The sequence below is a fragment of the Phlebotomus argentipes genome, unplaced genomic scaffold, assembly GCF_947086385.1.
Source record: "Phlebotomus argentipes unplaced genomic scaffold, Phlebotomus argentipes genome assembly contig_5, whole genome shotgun sequence".
In the NCBI taxonomy this organism is placed as follows: Eukaryota; Metazoa; Arthropoda; class Insecta; order Diptera; family Psychodidae; genus Phlebotomus; species Phlebotomus argentipes.
This window is the reverse complement of record NW_026776165.1, coordinates 11,107,291-11,123,023: the sequence shown is the minus strand read 5'-3', so window position 1 is coordinate 11,123,023 and position 15,733 is coordinate 11,107,291. Positions and strand designations below refer to the sequence as shown.

At 51.6% G+C, this 15,733-nt stretch overlaps 3 protein-coding genes across 3 annotated transcripts; 2 read left to right on the top strand and 1 right to left on the bottom strand.

The window, feature by feature from the left end:
• Window positions 1-1,992: 1,992 nt before the first annotated feature.
• LOC132256479 (chromodomain-helicase-DNA-binding protein Mi-2 homolog) lies at window positions 1,993-9,800 on the bottom strand. The gene is made up of 6 exons (XM_059752914.1): window positions 9,517-9,800; window positions 9,104-9,192; window positions 7,016-8,505; window positions 2,892-6,910; window positions 2,687-2,826; window positions 1,993-2,492 (listed from the first exon to the last, which is right to left on the bottom strand). The coding sequence occupies exons 1-6, from the start codon at window positions 9,548-9,550 to the stop codon at window positions 2,490-2,492; spliced, it is 5,775 nt and encodes a 1,924-aa protein (XP_059608897.1). The 5' UTR covers window positions 9,551-9,800; the 3' UTR covers window positions 1,993-2,489.
• Window positions 9,801-9,843: 43 nt separating this feature from the next.
• LOC132256480 (protein RER1) lies at window positions 9,844-11,234 on the top strand. Its single transcript, XM_059752915.1, has 4 exons — window positions 9,844-10,122; window positions 10,181-10,382; window positions 10,455-10,672; window positions 10,733-11,234. The coding sequence occupies exons 1-4, from the start codon at window positions 10,060-10,062 to the stop codon at window positions 10,805-10,807; spliced, it is 558 nt and encodes a 185-aa protein (XP_059608898.1). The 5' UTR covers window positions 9,844-10,059; the 3' UTR covers window positions 10,808-11,234.
• A 278-nt stretch (window positions 11,235-11,512) lies between these two features.
• LOC132255710 (uncharacterized) lies at window positions 11,513-15,174 on the top strand. The gene is made up of 3 exons (XM_059751833.1): window positions 11,513-11,672; window positions 12,621-12,735; window positions 12,987-15,174. Exon 3 carries the CDS (start codon window positions 13,005-13,007, stop codon window positions 14,898-14,900), a length of 1,896 nt encoding a protein of 631 aa, XP_059607816.1. The 5' UTR covers window positions 11,513-11,672; window positions 12,621-12,735; window positions 12,987-13,004; the 3' UTR covers window positions 14,901-15,174.
• Window positions 15,175-15,733: the final 559 nt, after the last annotated feature.

The following is a 15,733-nucleotide window of genomic DNA, read 5'->3' as shown; positions in this document are numbered from 1 at the left end:
CACAATTTGGCGAGAGAGTGAGAATACATGTGAAATTTGGATGGGAGAGATTTTGGCAATTGGAAATCGCACATTGAAAATTCCGGGTGAGCAAGTGCAACTCATATGAAAGAAGGGAAATGTGATGGAATGAGCAACACTCACTCCTGTTCGTGACCACAGATTTGCAGAACAAGCAGGAAAAAAAAGGGAACTCCGTGAGGTATAATAAAATGTAATTGAATTAAAGGGGACGAATTGAGTTAAAGAGCTTCAAGTCAATTCAATAAATTTTATCTTAATTCCCAATTTATGTTCCGCCCAATAACCGTAGGCAGAGTAATGAAGGGAGAGAGAATTGAACGAGCATCCCCTACCCCCTCCGCACTAGAAAGAGTGTAGCCAGGGGAGAGAATGATCCGGAGAGATCAGAAAAACCAACACACTCCGGCATCCCTTTGGCGCCTTTTCTCCGCGAGTCAAGCACCGACTCTGCGAGCTGCAGCGTGCCAATAAAACTAAATAACAATAAATCGGAACATTGCGCAACAGCACAATTCTGTCAAAATCTTATAATATTTCGGCAGGAAGCACAGAGAGAGATAAACCCCCTGAATCCCAACTCCTACCCACGGTTGTCCTTTTGCAGCCACCGCGCAAATTCAAGCGCCCGCCAGCGACTCAAGGCGAGCGGATTTGGTTTTATCTTCTCTAAATGAACCATTTGACTACACAAAGCTTTGCAAAGAAAAGACAGATAAATGTAGACTTAACACTGAGTGTCTTATGAACATTCACCGAAATGTATGAAACTATTAGTTCACAGTTTAAACGTTATCTATTATTTAAGAAACATTTATTTCTAGAATAGCGTTGGAAAAATCAGAAATTGTCATTCTAGTTCTTATGTAAAAGCTGATTTTCCTCTGACTGTCCCCATAAATATCCAATGACAGTCTTACGATTGTCTTAAGTTCTATGTGGAAGTTTCTATGAAATTTTCGAGATAAACTCAAATTCATATCATTCAGCAACACATCTCAGTAGAAACAATGTGATGTACTATGACGCTATGACATCGCCTCCCTTGGACGATAATCGGGGACTGAAGCTCCCCAACTCCGTCTGCAGATAGAAATAGCACCAGGTAGGAGCTCCACAGTGAAATTACAACGCCACACAAGCACACTGGAGAAATGCGGTGGGAGAGAGAGAGAATATCTGGCCAAGCACGAGAGCTTCACCAATCATGCGCATGACATCGAGTCAAGGTGACTGGGAAATTGGCGGGGAGGCATTTCGAGAGATGAGACAAATTGAACAAGTGTCTGGACAAAATGTCACGCAGAGCAGAAAAATTATCAGTTTTTCCTCACCTTCCGGGCGTCAAAGGAAAAGCGCCACAGTCCTGAGAGTCGACAAACACACTCTGCTGATGAAATCTCTGCTAAGCCAATACAAGTCAATATGCATAAAATAGCATGACACATAAAACATGGATTGATTCATTAACCCAAATTCAGCAATTAAATTAAATTCATCTGCATACTTTCGCAATTGAATGAGCACCAAAATTAAATTGTAAACCAAACCAACCAATGTAATAATTTAAGGTGAATTTCCCTCAAAATTCACGCCTTTTTGCAGCTTCATTTCGGTCATCGCGGAATGTGTGTGTGTGTACGAATTGCATGGGAGAATTATTGCATTGCCCCAGAAATTAGTTAAGCATGAGAGGCAAACATCAGAGGCGAAAACCACACCGCATTAATTGGCAAAAGCGCCGGAGAACCAAAAAAAAAACACCGTGCAGAAAAAGCTCTAAATCAGCGTGTCACGGTGAAAACTTTTTTACCTGCTGAGCAAAAAAAAACTTACCCCTAAACGTGAAATTCATTAATTAAGCGCCAATTGCTGGAAGTGCAGCAGTTGCCGTCACTTCGGTCACTTCGGTCACACGACAGATGATTGCGTCAAGTGTTGTGCTCAATGCCAGCCAAAGAAATCACCCTCAATTTAATACTTATGCCAACCATTTTATGCTTCATCATTTTTATTATTCACTCACTATTTTGGGGAATGTTGGTAAATTTAAAATTCCTTACTCGTTACGCGTCTTTAATCATAAATGACGAAAGAAAAAAACGACGAATGGGAACAAAAAGAAGGTTGATGAGCGGGACACAGAATACTGAAGAGATAAAGTGATTAAAAACAAAAAAAAACAACCCCTGAACAAAGGGTTTTGAGGAAAACTAATAATTTACCAAAGAGAAAAATTTAAGGGCAAAGAAACTCCATTACAAACTATAATATAATTAAAAAATATTCATTATGCAACCTAAAAATATAAGTGATAAGAACCCTCTTAAGAAATCTGTGGTGACAATTCATCTGTCATTAAATATAGACGTGTTGTGTGAAATATATTTGCTAATTATGCTGATTTATCCGCCTCTCGGGATCAAACATGCAGCTATTTATGTTGAGTTTAGAGCTGACAATTGTGTTTACTGAAAGACCAATAAAAAGAAACACCCCTGAAGTCTTCTGTTTTTTTTTTGTGGAATGTTCGCTGACAGAACTTCGGGATAGGCAAGGAAGGATCGAGACCAGAAACAGGATAAAGGACACAATATGCGGACGGAAGAAGTGCTGGTGAAAGAGGTGAAGCAACAGCTGATCAAAATCATCACATAGAACTCACCTGAGATGAGGGAAATCCAGTGGCCGGTTGTCCGGGAACAGAGAATTGTGGCCTGAAGTTGCCAAAGTTGCTCGCCGGTCCGCCAAATGACGACAATGCAGCGCCCTGGAATCCGGTGGGAAATTGGGGCATATTTTGTGCTGCAAACCAATAAACAATTAGTCCAGAATTCCAATTCCACATCACTCTCTCGTCGTCTACTCACCAGCATTGGGCACATTTCCCGCCGTGGCCGCCAAGCGGGACAGAATGGAGCGCTCAGACATCTGCAGACGCTGCGCCACGGGCGGAATCCTGGCCAGAGTGGCCGGCAGACGAGACACGTCGCTCTTCATGTCCGACAGGAGCTCCTCGAGCTGATTCAACACCTTGTGCAGCACCGCATTGGCCGGCTTGTTGCCCGCCAGCGACTCCTTGCTGAGATGCTGGTGGCTCTCGGCCAGACACTCGACTTCCGCAAAGCGAGCATTCAGCGACATCGCCGGATGATTGGGGTCCTGCGTGAGATTGAGATACGCCGCCCGCCTCAGCTGCTCCTCAATCACCAGCGCCTGCTCCAGCAGCTTGAAGCGCCTGGCGAGGAACTTGTTCTTGATCTCCAGGAAGTTTCCCTTGCCCACGTCCATCTTGAACGGCTCATTGATGATCGCGAAGCGAATGTCATTCTGAATGTCCTGCCATCTGCCATATCCATGTGTGACGATGCCCGCCAGCAGCCAGTAATCGTGACGTCTGTGCCAGATCTCGTACTCCCGCCCCGGCACTGCCGCCTTCTCCTCATTCAGCCACAGCGTGTGCAGCTCCGTGAAGCCTCCATCGGCAATGTTGAACATGAAGTTGCGCTTGTGCACCTCGAGATTCTCATCAATCTTCATCTCCGTCTTTTCCTCCTTCTTCACATTGCTCTCATAATCATCCTTCACCACCACCACATCGTCGTCGTCGTCCTTCTTCGGTGACGCCGCCTTCTCACTCTTCACCGAATCCGTCTTGGCGTCAGCCTCAGGCTTGTCAGCCTCCTCAGGATTCTCCGCCGTGGACTCTTGCTTCACATCCTCAGCCTTCACGTCCTTCGCATCACTCTCCTCGCCAGATTCCTCCTTCTTCTCACCACCCTGAGTCTCCTCAGCTGGCTTCTCCTCGTCCTTCTTCTCGGGCTTCTCCTCCTCCTTCTCCGGTGCCTCCTTCTCGCCCTCCTTGTCCACCTGAGGAATCGGGCTGGCCGCCGCCGATGTCGCCGGTGTGGCACTGGTGCTCGTGGTGGCACTCTTCTCTCCATCATTGATCACAATGGGCTTCACAGGCTCACACGGCTTCCTGATCAACTCCGGCATGCTGTAATATCCATTGATGTGCTCAAACTCCTGCACCTTCTTCCTGATTAGGCTCATCACGCCAATCCTCGTCAACACATGCTGTCTACTCAATCCCTCTCTCGGCACGCCATCGGCAAAGGTGTCCGCATTGTCCGTTCCCGGCTCGCACAGGTGTCTCATGAAGAGCGACACGTATGCCTTGAAGTTCCTCTCACTCTTCCCGCGCAAATCCCTCACCAGCCACTGCGAGTTGAAGGCATCCTGCGGCGGCATGCCGTACCGCATGATGGCATTCAGGAAGCTCTTCCTCTGCCTGGCATTGAAGCCCAACACCTCGATATTCCCACCGACGCGCGCCAAGAGCGGCGGCAGTGGACGATCTCTGTCCTCCTTCCGCTCCATTCGACGCTTGCTGCGCCGACTCAGGTCAGCATTCTCGTTCTTCTCATCAAAATCATCATCCTCCTTGTCCTCATCGCTGCCCGCCGAGAAGTCCGAATTGTAGTCGGACACATTCTCCTGCCAATTCGTGTCCTCACGCGATTCCGTGGCCACAACACCGCCATCTGTGTAGTTCACCTGCTTCCGAACGCGCTTCCCCTTGCCCAGAGTGCGTCCCAAGTCCTCCTGGTGCTGCTCATAGTGATGCCTCAGCAATTTCACCCAGTACGCCGGATCTGAATTCTCCGCCTCCTGCTTGATGATCTCCGTGTCCATGTCCTCCTCATTCTCCTCCTTCGTTGCATACGATGCCACCTTGAAGGATGACAAATACTCATTGGCCCAGCTCTCCTTCTCCTCAATGCCCTTATTCGAGCGATCCAGCAGTTCGGCCACCGCCTTGTCGTCATAGTGAATCGCCTCCTCCTCCTTGCCTTCGTCCTCCTTGAACAGCTCCTCCGTGCCAAATCGCAGAATGTCATCCAGTTCCTGCTTGGTGAAATTGGCTCCCTTCCCACCCATTCCCGGACGCACCACCAAGTGTGTCAGCATCATCTTCCGCTTGGCCACTTGCGTCACGCGCTCCTCCACTGAATTTCTCGTCACAAATCGATAGATCATCACCTTGTTCGCCTGACCAATTCTGTGCGCACGCGAGAACGCCTGAATGTCATTATGTGGATTCCAATCGGAATCATAGATGATCACCGTGTCCGCTGTGGCCAGATTGATGCCCAATCCACCCGCTCTGGTGGACAGCAGGAAGACAAATTGAGCTGCTCCCGGAGCATTGAAGCGATCAATAGCCTCCTGACGCAGCGCTCCCGTGATGGATCCGTCAATTCTCTCATACTTGTATCCCTCACCCTCCAGATAATCCTCCAGAATATCCAGCATCTTGGTCATCTGCGAGAAGATCAACACCCTGTGTCCCTGCTCCTTCAGCAACTTCAGCATCTTCGACAGCAGCACCAGCTTTCCCGCCGCCTTCATCAAGCTCTGCAACTCATAGCCACCGCCGGGGCCCAGAGGCGCCTCCTCGGCCGCCGAGGGGAACAAGTACGGATGGTTGCAGCACTTCTTCAAGTCCATCATCACATTGAGCAGCGAACAGGCGCCGCCGCCGCTCTTCGAATTCAGTGCTTCATAGTTTCTGGTCAGGATGTATTTGTAGTACTTCTTCTGCAGCGGCGACAACTCCACGCGCACAATAAACTCCGACTTTGACGGCATGTTCTTCAACACGTCGGCCTTCAGGCGACGCAACATGTGCGGCCCCAGCATCTCGTGCAGACGCTTCACCTGCTCCTCCTTGGACACATCGGCAAATTCACTCTGAAATGCCGCCAGATCGTTGAACTTGTCCTTGGAGAGGAAGTTCAGCAGATGGAACAACTCCTCCAGATTGTTCTGCAGCGGCGTTCCCGTCAGCAGCAGTTTGTATGCAATGTTGTAGTTGGCCAGAATGCGGAAGAACTTGCTCTGGTTGCTCTTCAGCCTGTGCGCCTCGTCCACCACCAGCACAGCCCAATCAATGCTGCCCAGACACGCCGCATCGATGCTAATCAGCTCGTAACTCGTCAGCAACACGTTAAACTTCATGCTGGCCGCCTTGAACTTCCCCGGACGTCCAGAGCGCACTGCACCCTCCTCGAAGGACAGCTCATTCTCCCGAATCACCGCCCTGGAGTCCTTGTCGCCCACATATGTGATGCAGTAGAAGTCGGGTGCCCACAGTTCAAACTCTCGCTCCCAATTGATGATCGTCGAGAGCGGCACGGCGACCAGGAAGGGTCCTTTGCAGTGTCCCTCCTTGTACAGCGAGTAGAGAAACGTGGCCGTCTGGATGGTCTTGCCCAGACCCATCTCGTCCGCCAGAATTGTGTCGATGCCCTGGCCCCAACTGTAGCGCAGCCAGTTGATGCCCTCCAGCTGATACGAGTGCAGCTGCATGCCCGTGTCTGAGATGTAAGACGGCTGAATGTCGTACTTCTTCTTCAGATCCGTGATCGGCTTCTCCGGCGGCGGCGTGTAGCGTCTGGGTATAAACTTGTCCTCATCCTCCAGCTCCTTGGCGCGACTCTTGCGCCCCTTCTTGCCCTTCCGCTTCACCGTCGTGTCCTGCGTGCACGCCATCCGCAAGTCCATGTAGTACTCAATGGCCAACTTGAAGCCCGGGATATCCTCGCTCTCCTCCTCCCAAGTCGCCTGATCGTACGCCAGATCGCGCCACTTCACCAGATACAGCGTCCTGCCATCGCGCATTGTGCGGTGATTGATCACGCGATGGATGATCAGCCACTCGGGCTTCACACCATACTTGTAGTAGCGCTCCTCGAGATTCAGATCCTCGTCGTCCTCCTTGCCGCCCTTGTGCTTAAGGATCCTCTTGTACCGACTGTCCGACTCGTCCAGCATCTCCTCCAGCTTTGGCGGCTCCTCCATGTCGTACTTGCGCGTGTAGTATCTGCAAGAAAGCACATTTTTAGTCAGTTAGTATGCAAATAGTGACGTGAATGCAATTGGAGGGCTTTAAAAAACTGAAGATTCTCAAATTGTGAATCACACTGACCTGAACATGAGCGGATGATAGACGTCCAATTGCAGCTCGGTGATCCAGTCGCAGTGCCAGTAGCTCCTCTCGTGCCACTTCACGAAGTACTCGCGGCGCCGCACACCCTTGGTCTTCTTGGACGTGCTGGGCTCCGTGGCCGGCGGCTGTTCGGTCCAGCGCCACGTGAGGATCTTCTGCACCTTTCCGTTGAGCGGCGGGCAGCTGCACCGCGGACACTTCCAGTCACCGTCGGGAATGTCAGAGAGCGGCGGATTGAGGCAGAACGTGTGATACGCCGACGGACACGAGTCACAGCACAGCAACTCGCCGCCATCCTTGCACACACGGCAGAACTCCTGGTGCTCATCCTCATCCTGCTCCACCGGGCCGTCAGCCTCACAGTGCGGGCACGACCACTTGCCCTCGGGCGCCTCCTCGAGCTCCGGATCGAGGCACACGAGATGGTAAGCGCGCGGACACGTGTCGCACAGGATGATCTCGCCGCCCTGCTGACACACCTCACAGTAGTCCTGGTGCTCCTGCTCGCCCTCCTCGCCATCTGGAAAGCGGTTGGTGGTCTTCTTGCCCTTCCTCTTGCTTTTGTTCCCAATCTTCGTCTTTGCCTTCTTCCGCACCGCCGGCTGCGCACCCTCCACACTCTCTTCCGCCTTCTCCACGCGCTTCGGGCTCTGCTCCTCCGACTTCTGCAGCATCTTCTCGAACTCCACGTCCGAGTCCCGCTCAGAGCCCGCCGACGCACCGTCCGCATCGTCATCCGAGCTGCCGTGGCGCCTCTTGCCAAACTTGATCTTCAGCGTCGGCACCTTGCCCGACGATCGCCGGCCCTTCTTGCTGGCGCCCGAGCGGCCACGCTTCTTCTTCGACTTCTGCTCCTCCTCATCCTCCTCCTCGTCCTCCTCGCCAGCATACTCCTCCGCCTTGTCTGCCTTGGCGCGACTGCGGCTCGGCTTGGGCTGATACTCAGGCGACGGCGGCGCCGAGATCTCCTCCTCGCGCACCTCCTCCGATTGCAGGTGCGGATTCAGCTCCGTGAACTCGCGCCACTTGGCGCCCACCAGCATCATCAGCTTGGACATGGGCACGCGTGGGTTCTCCTTCTGCAGAATCGGTCGCACGTGCATCTGGAACATCTTGTACGTCACCAGGTTCTGGAAGTCCGCCTCGCTGTACTCAATCGGGATGTCCGTGATGTCAAAGGACTCGCACACCTCTTCCACCGTCGGCATGCCACCGGAGCCCGAGGCGCCCGAGTTGGACGGCGGATTCTGCTGGTGACGCTTCTCACTCTCGCGCTTCTTTCGACCGCGCTTCGGCGTCGAGTAGTCCGAATCGCCGGCCGCCGCCTCCTCATGCGGATAATCGCTCTCGTCGCCGCTGTCGTTCTTCTTCTTCTTTTTCTTCTTCTTCCCGCGCTCATTCTTCAGCTTGCGCTTCTTCCCCTTCTTCTTCTTGCGTCCATCCTCCGGCTCGTAATCGTCGTCGTCGTCCTGCAAGCAAATTCAATGCCAAAAGCCGGTCTTTAATGCTTTTCGTAAACCCAAAAATCATAATTTAGCTCAATATTTCGGACGAAATAAACATATTTGACTTATTATTTCTGCATAACTAGTCAAATAAACCAATCGTCAAGGATGAATAAGAACCTCAACATGAATGAATTAGAAATTTATCAAACGATAAAGAAATCTGTTTTCATTTCGTTATAATCATAAAAGGCATATAAGACGCCCTTAATTCTATGTTAAAGAAATTTCGGCGTCAGATTTGGAGAAAATTAAATTTTCCAATAGCAGTAGTCGACAATTTATTACGCAACAAAGAAACAATTTTCAAGAAGTGAATTCGAGTGCGAAAAATTGCCCCTTAAAATCATCGTGAAAGAGCGTAAACACGTTCTGAAGGTATTATTAATGTGTAATTATAGATCTCAAATTCCAAGAAAGGTTGAACAATAGAAATTTCTGAAAATCTCCAAGATTCACTGGTCAAGATGTAGGAAATGCCTCGAGAAGGTGAAAATTCGAGGGGAATCTTCTAGTTTGATGACTTTTTAGAATATCTCGCAATTTCTGGAAATCCACTTACATTCCTCACTTTCTCCAGTGCCTCGTCGGAGTCTCCGGACGCCTCCCCGCCGCCTCCGCCCTCGAACTCCTCACGCTGAGCGTCTTCGGCTGCAAAAGAGAAGCCCAAAAAACATCATGAGTGACGAGAACACAGAAGTCGTTCTTCTTCGCTGCCTTTTTTTCTCTTCCAACACTCGCAATTACCGTTCGCGAGTGGCTTCTTTTTGCTCTCTCTTTCTCTTCTCTTTGCCCACCTGAAGCCTCCCTCTTCCCTCCCCGCGCGCACCCAAACAATACACTCTTCCTCGCCCCTCCGCCGCCGCCGGGGGCGCGCCTTTCTTCACAGCGCCCGCGAAAATCGCCGATCTGGCGCTCACTGGGCGGCCGCGGAGGGGGAAAAGTGCGGAAAATGCAGTGGAAAAAGTGCATTACCGGTGAACGACTCGATTTCATCGTCAGACGCCATTGAAACAATGGGGGCGCCCCGACTTGTCACAGGCGGCTCGCACTTCTCAGCTGTTTTTCCCACTCAAATATCACACTGCACTGCAAATCACCACGCGCACCGCAATGCTGGGGTGCCAGAGCACGGATTTGGGTGGTTTTTGTGCCGTCTGCTGGATTTTTAGCCACAGAAAATGCTGTTTATTTACGCACAGCACGCTTCTTTGCCACTCACACACAGGGCGCCGTCTGGCAACTCGGCGCAAAACTACGCACTAATTGACATCTTAGTGGTTGCCAGCGCCGCCGTTCCGGAAACTCGTGACGTGTTCAGTGTCAAAAAGGGCCCCGAATTTTCACGCTAATCCTCGCAATTTAATTAGTTTTCCGCGCTGAAGGAGGCAATTTTGTGGGCAGTCTGCCAGTGGAGTCGCTGCACCAAACGTCGTTGATGCACTTTCACGTGCTGCTGCGCTAGACGGGTGTTTATTTGAGGCGGCAGAAGAACAGTCCTCCGGAGGGACTGCAAAGATGATGGGCGAGGAGACTTCCAGCCGGAATGTTGTATCTCAATTCTTCTTTAGAATATCTCAGGTGAGTCAGCTGCCTCCTCGCGTGATTTCGCGTGACTCACTTGACTTTTGGCTTGCAGTTGTACCAGCAGCAGCTCGACCGGCTGACGCCGCACACGCGTGTCCGATGGGGCGGAGCGGTTTTTCTCGTGATTCTCTTTCTGCTGCGCGTCTTCACGAAGCAGGGCTGGTACATTGTCACATACGCCCTCGGGATTTACCACCTAAACCTCTTTATTGCATTTCTCACGCCTAAAATCGATCCAGCGCTAGATTTAGACGGTTTGTAGAGCCACGCAAACTTCCCCTTTCCGGACGCAGTCTAATGCGCCTCTTGGGCGGGTTTGTTTTCAGATGACCAAGGACCAGAATTGCCAACACACGCCAAAGAGGAGTTTCGTCCATTCATCCGGCGACTGCCCGAGTTCAAGTTCTGGTACGCCGTGGCCAAGAGCACCGTGATTGGCATCGTTTGTACCTTCTTCGAGGTGTTCAACGTGCCCGTCTTCTGGCCAATTCTCGTCATGTATTTCATCACGCTCTTCTGCATAACGATGAAGCGCCAGATCAAGGTGAACGACCCCATTTTCACCCCTGAAAGCCAACAAATTGAGCCTTCTCTTCCTTTGCAGCACATGATAAAATACCGGTATTTGCCGTTCACCCATAGTAAACCGCGCTATCAGAGAGTTCCGGAGACACAGTGACAATTAAAAGCACAATCACTGCAGCCCCAGAGCGTGGCCCCGCAGCCGGAAGCACCGCGGGAGGCCGAGATGTCAGCCATCTCGACTGTTTGAGCTACGCAGGGGATTTTTCTCAAGCCATTTTGCCTCTTTTGTTCACCACCCCCTCAATTTTACCGGATTCTCACACGCCACATCCTCTGAGGATGCCCGTGGGCGGCACAAGGAGACAAAATCACCGAGGAAAATGTTCGGATGACCAAAAACGCAGTGAATTGTGCTTACTTTGGACGGTATTTTCTTTCTGCAACCCAACACGATTATGTTGATGGAAACCACATTTCTATTAATTTAACAAGTCTCTGTAGTGATTATTGGATGCTGGATAGACAGATTAATTATAATTTGTAATTAAATAACTATTGGATTGAAGTTTTCTGGCCATTTTCATAGGAGAATTGAAAGCGAAACACAATTTTAGGCATAATTTCATCATGTTGAAGTTCCACCGACAGAGGCGCTGCGAGCGGGACGAAGTCTACCAAGCTAATCAAATGAAAAAAGTTTTTGCGCAATTTAACAACACGAAATTACACAATTAGTCATAACAGTGTTGCAAAAAGTATAAAATTTTCCTAATTTCCGGGAAAGTGCATGGAAGATTGTGAAAATCCGAGAAATTATGGCACGTCAAACAGTTCGCAGTCAACTTCACTTGATAGATGGCGCGTCAGTGTGTGTGAAGATGGCCGATTGATTGTCACTCTCCCATCGATACGTGAAAAGTTTCAGTGCTTAATCTCGTGGAAATTCACGTGAATCCCCTGCTCAAGCTGTGCTAGTGAACACATTGGCGCCCCCACACCGCCTAGCGTGCCGAGAGCAGGTGAGAATTGCACCCTGGGGGTGTGAAAAGTGACCCCAAGAGTCGCGTAAGAGACTCGGTGTTTGGGTGTATTGGTGGCGCGGAGTGAATGAGAAATTTGCTTGCGGAGACTTTTTTCCCTCGATACTCGCGACTAAACAAGATGGGAGACGAAAAAACACACCCAGTCCGTGGCGCGGACTATCGATGCATTTTCACGCGGCGCCACGAATACATTTTCCTCTGTGAGAGACGAGAAAGTACCTGGGAAAATCCGTAGAGAGTCGCAGTGGGCCAGAAACACCCACTCAAGGGGTCATTGAGACCAAGCAAGCGCTGCAATCAAATTGTTAGGCTAATCAGAGACAGCTTCTCGGGGTCTCAGGCCGTGCGGAGCGCTTTAGGGCGTGCGTGTGCACGCAAAGGGCGGGCAAAGGGGGAATTGGTGCATCGGCAGTGAGAGAAAAAATGTCCGAGCGGGTGTTTCGGTGAGAGGCCACGGGTCGTCTGGCGGCGCGCAGTGCCATCGAAGGGGCAACGCGTTCAAAACACACAAACACATGGAAGCGCCACGTAGCGTCGTCCATTGGCAGGGATGCACTTTTGCCCATTGGCGCGAGCGAGACGGCGAGACACGCTGTCTCTGTTGCTGGGAGTGTGTATTTGTTTTTATGCGCTCTCGCTTGTGGAAGGCAGAAAAAAGGCCATTTTCAGCGACTTTTCGGACGATTTGGGGGCGCTCTCTCGCCGGATGGCATTGTCACAGGCACAGCGAGTCTATTTCAGCGGTCAGTGAGAGAATCGAGCGCGAGAGAGAGCGTGAATCGCGAGGGGCTTCTCAGTGGCATTTCGGGTGTTATTCTGTTGATAAACATTGAAAACAGAGGCAATACAGCTCGAGATGTTGATAAGGGAAACATAGGGAAGCATATGCGCTTACTGTATTAATGCTGCCTAACTTTCTTACAGAGTGCCAGAGAATCTCGTAAGCTTAAGAGAGTGAGAAAGAGAGGAAAATCAGGATTATTTGCTGGAGAGACAGAAGAAAATCGGATAAGAATCGTGCCAGAAAAGAAATCATGCGGTAAGAAACTTATAAAAAAAATGATGAGATAAGTTTGAGAAGAATTACAACGATTTTTTTTAAAGAATTGTCAGTAAATTTAATTAAGTTATTAGAGAAAAAAATTAGCTAAATATGGGAAAAAGGTTTTTAATTTTAAGAATTCCTCGTTTTAAGACACGGCTGATAACGAAAATCTCACAGAAAAATCAGAATTTAGCTGAAACTATCCACTTTTAAGCACTAATTGGTGTGTTTTTGACGCTTCGCAGGAGTCTTCCGTGGAGGCGATGCTCCTGGACGTGTGGCAAAGGCGCGCGACAGTGGCCAGGCGTGGTGTAAGGTTCATCGTGGACGCGATGACGCGCAAGAGGCGTCCGACGCGCGCCTCCAAGCCGCCCAAGGAGGCCAACTATGTGAAAGAGACATTCTACGATACTCTGATTGACGGTGTGAAGAGTGACAGTGGCGAGACAGTGAGCAGGGCGCCGGCGGCGGAGAATGGGCCGTCGCTGCGCAGCAAGCGCGAGACGTGCAAGCGGATCAACTACACGGAGCCGAAGGATGAGGAGTGCCTGGTGGAGAGGCGCAAAGGGAAGCCGCTGTACAAGGTGATTGACAAGAGCATGTCGTACACGAAGCAGCACCTGCACACGGGCCGCGACCGCTTCCCGGGGCGGCCGAAGCCCAAGGTGTTGTCGAATCTCGTGGCGAAGATCAGGAAGCGGCGCAAGACGGAGCTGAGCGTGCTAAGCGACGAGGCGGACAACTTCATGTTTCCGCGCACGACGCGCGAAGCGCCGGTGGAGGAGTTGGACAGCAAAATTGAAATGCTGAATCACGAGATGGGCGCGCCGCCCAACGGCGCACGGCCTAACAGGCGAAAGAGGAACCACGTGAACGACGCGGAGGCGGCGCCGAAGCCTGTCGTGCCGGAGATCCCCAATCTAACGCGGATCATACACAAGGAGGCAGTGACGCGGCACAAGTTCGCCTTCGAGCGCGTGCCGACGACTGAGCCGTGGTACGATGCATTCCTGAGGCAGGACGAGGGGCGGGAGAAGGTGTTCGAGTACTACGGCAGCACGGCGTATCGGAAACTGCCGTTCGAGATGGGTCCGCTGCCGCCACTGCCGGCCAATTGTTGCGGCCTATCGGCGGGCGGCTCGAAGACGGCGCCCACGACGGCGGCGGAGGCCAAGGAGGAGGCGAAGAAGAAGGCAGAGGTGCTGGCGAAGGTGAGCAAGAGGCGGCGGCAGATGCTGGACGTGGAGTATCCGCGCAAGAGTCCGCGCGAGCACGCGTCCACGCTGGCCATCCTCAGCTGTTTGGTGCAGCAGCGCAAGAAGGAGGAGAGCGCCAGTGAGTCTGAGAAGAATGGGAGTGGCGACGAGGAGAGGAGAACAAAGACTGCCTCGCCAAAGAGGGTATCGCGGGACTATATCAATGTGGCCCAGCTGAATCGCGAGATTGAGGAGTTGCTCAGCGATCCGGCGAACGAGAGCTTCGAGAGTGTGGACGTGAGTGTGCTGGCGAACGACAGCATGTTCGTGCCTCTCAACACACGCCCGGACTTTGTCAGTCTGCTGGTGGAGGAGGAGAAGACGCGCCCGGCGGAGGAAACCTCACCGGCGTCGGTGATGGCGGTGGCGTCGGCGGGGGGCGAGATGAAGGGACCGAAGAAGAGGAAGAACAATCGGACGGGCTGGCCAAAGAAGAAGAGCCGCGGCGTGCGCAAAAGCACGAACAGTGACACGGTGGTGAATGTGAAGAGTGAGGACTTGTGCGTGGGCGCCAGCGCCGTGGACGCCACGTCGCCGGCCAGTGAGATCTTCACGGTGTCGTCGTCGGCGGAGAGTGTGCAGAGTGAGGCTGACGCGAAGGCGGTGGCGAAGGATTCCGACACATTGAGCATCAGTGCCAAGAGTTGCTTCATCAGCGACGATCCGGAGGAGGTGAACGGCACCACGTCGCCCAGCGACGCGGCCAAGGAGGAGGAGGACGAGCGGCGCAACCGGCGGAAGGCCTTCTATCAGCCCGTGATTGCGCTCAATCGCCTAGAGACGCAGCTGGTGTACAATTCCTACAGTCTGAGATCCACCGCGGCGCCCAAGGAGGCCAAGTGCTCAGCAAAGCGGCGCATCAAGCGGAGCTCGAGGCGCACGAAGAAGGGCACGTGCAGATAGACTGGCCTATATATTATGCAGAACAGGTAAGAGCTGCTGGAGTCTCTCTCAATCAACCAAGTAAACTTGTGTAAAGAGTATTCGTTAAGGGTAAGGAGGAGAAATCATAGCGTATTCAGAAAGCCGATTCTCTACTTAGGCGCAAGGCAGGAGGAAACAGGGATGAGAGTAGTGTTGTAATATATTTTAGGAGGAGCAGAGAGGAGGGGGAGGAGGAAAACCTGTCCAAAAAGAAACCGTGTAAAGTAATTAAATAAAAACTCATGAATTTCAAGTGACGCACAGTTAGTCGTTGGCCGGCAAAAGCATGAGTGGCGCGGGTGACGAGAGTGACTGGCAGGATGCCGGATTCACGCTCAAGGATCGCCTCAAGACAATTTTCGAGACGAAATTCATGGCCGACTTGAAGTTCGCGGTGGGAAAGAATGAGGAGGAAATTTCGGGTGAATATTGTGCGCTCAAGTGCGGAAGAGATGCGCCTGTTTGTCTACAAAATGGACACAGAGGCACTTTTCTTCCTAGAAAGCCAAGTGTCTGCATTTTGACCAATCTCTCATCCAGCGCATCGGCTCGTCGTCGCCCTGGCGAGTCCCATTCTGACCGGGATGATCAGGACGCTGCCTTTAGACGCGGGAATTTCAGTCGTGGACACAACACCGCTCATTTTCAGCGTGTTTCTGGAGTATTTATACACAGGCGAGATTCCGCTCAGTCGCGTTCACGTGGTGAGAACCCTTCCCGGATCCCGAAGAAGAAGAAGAAGACAAGCGTCTGGATTCTAGACAATTTATTGGCTCTTCTAGGTACAAATGCTGCATGTGTGGCAACTGGCG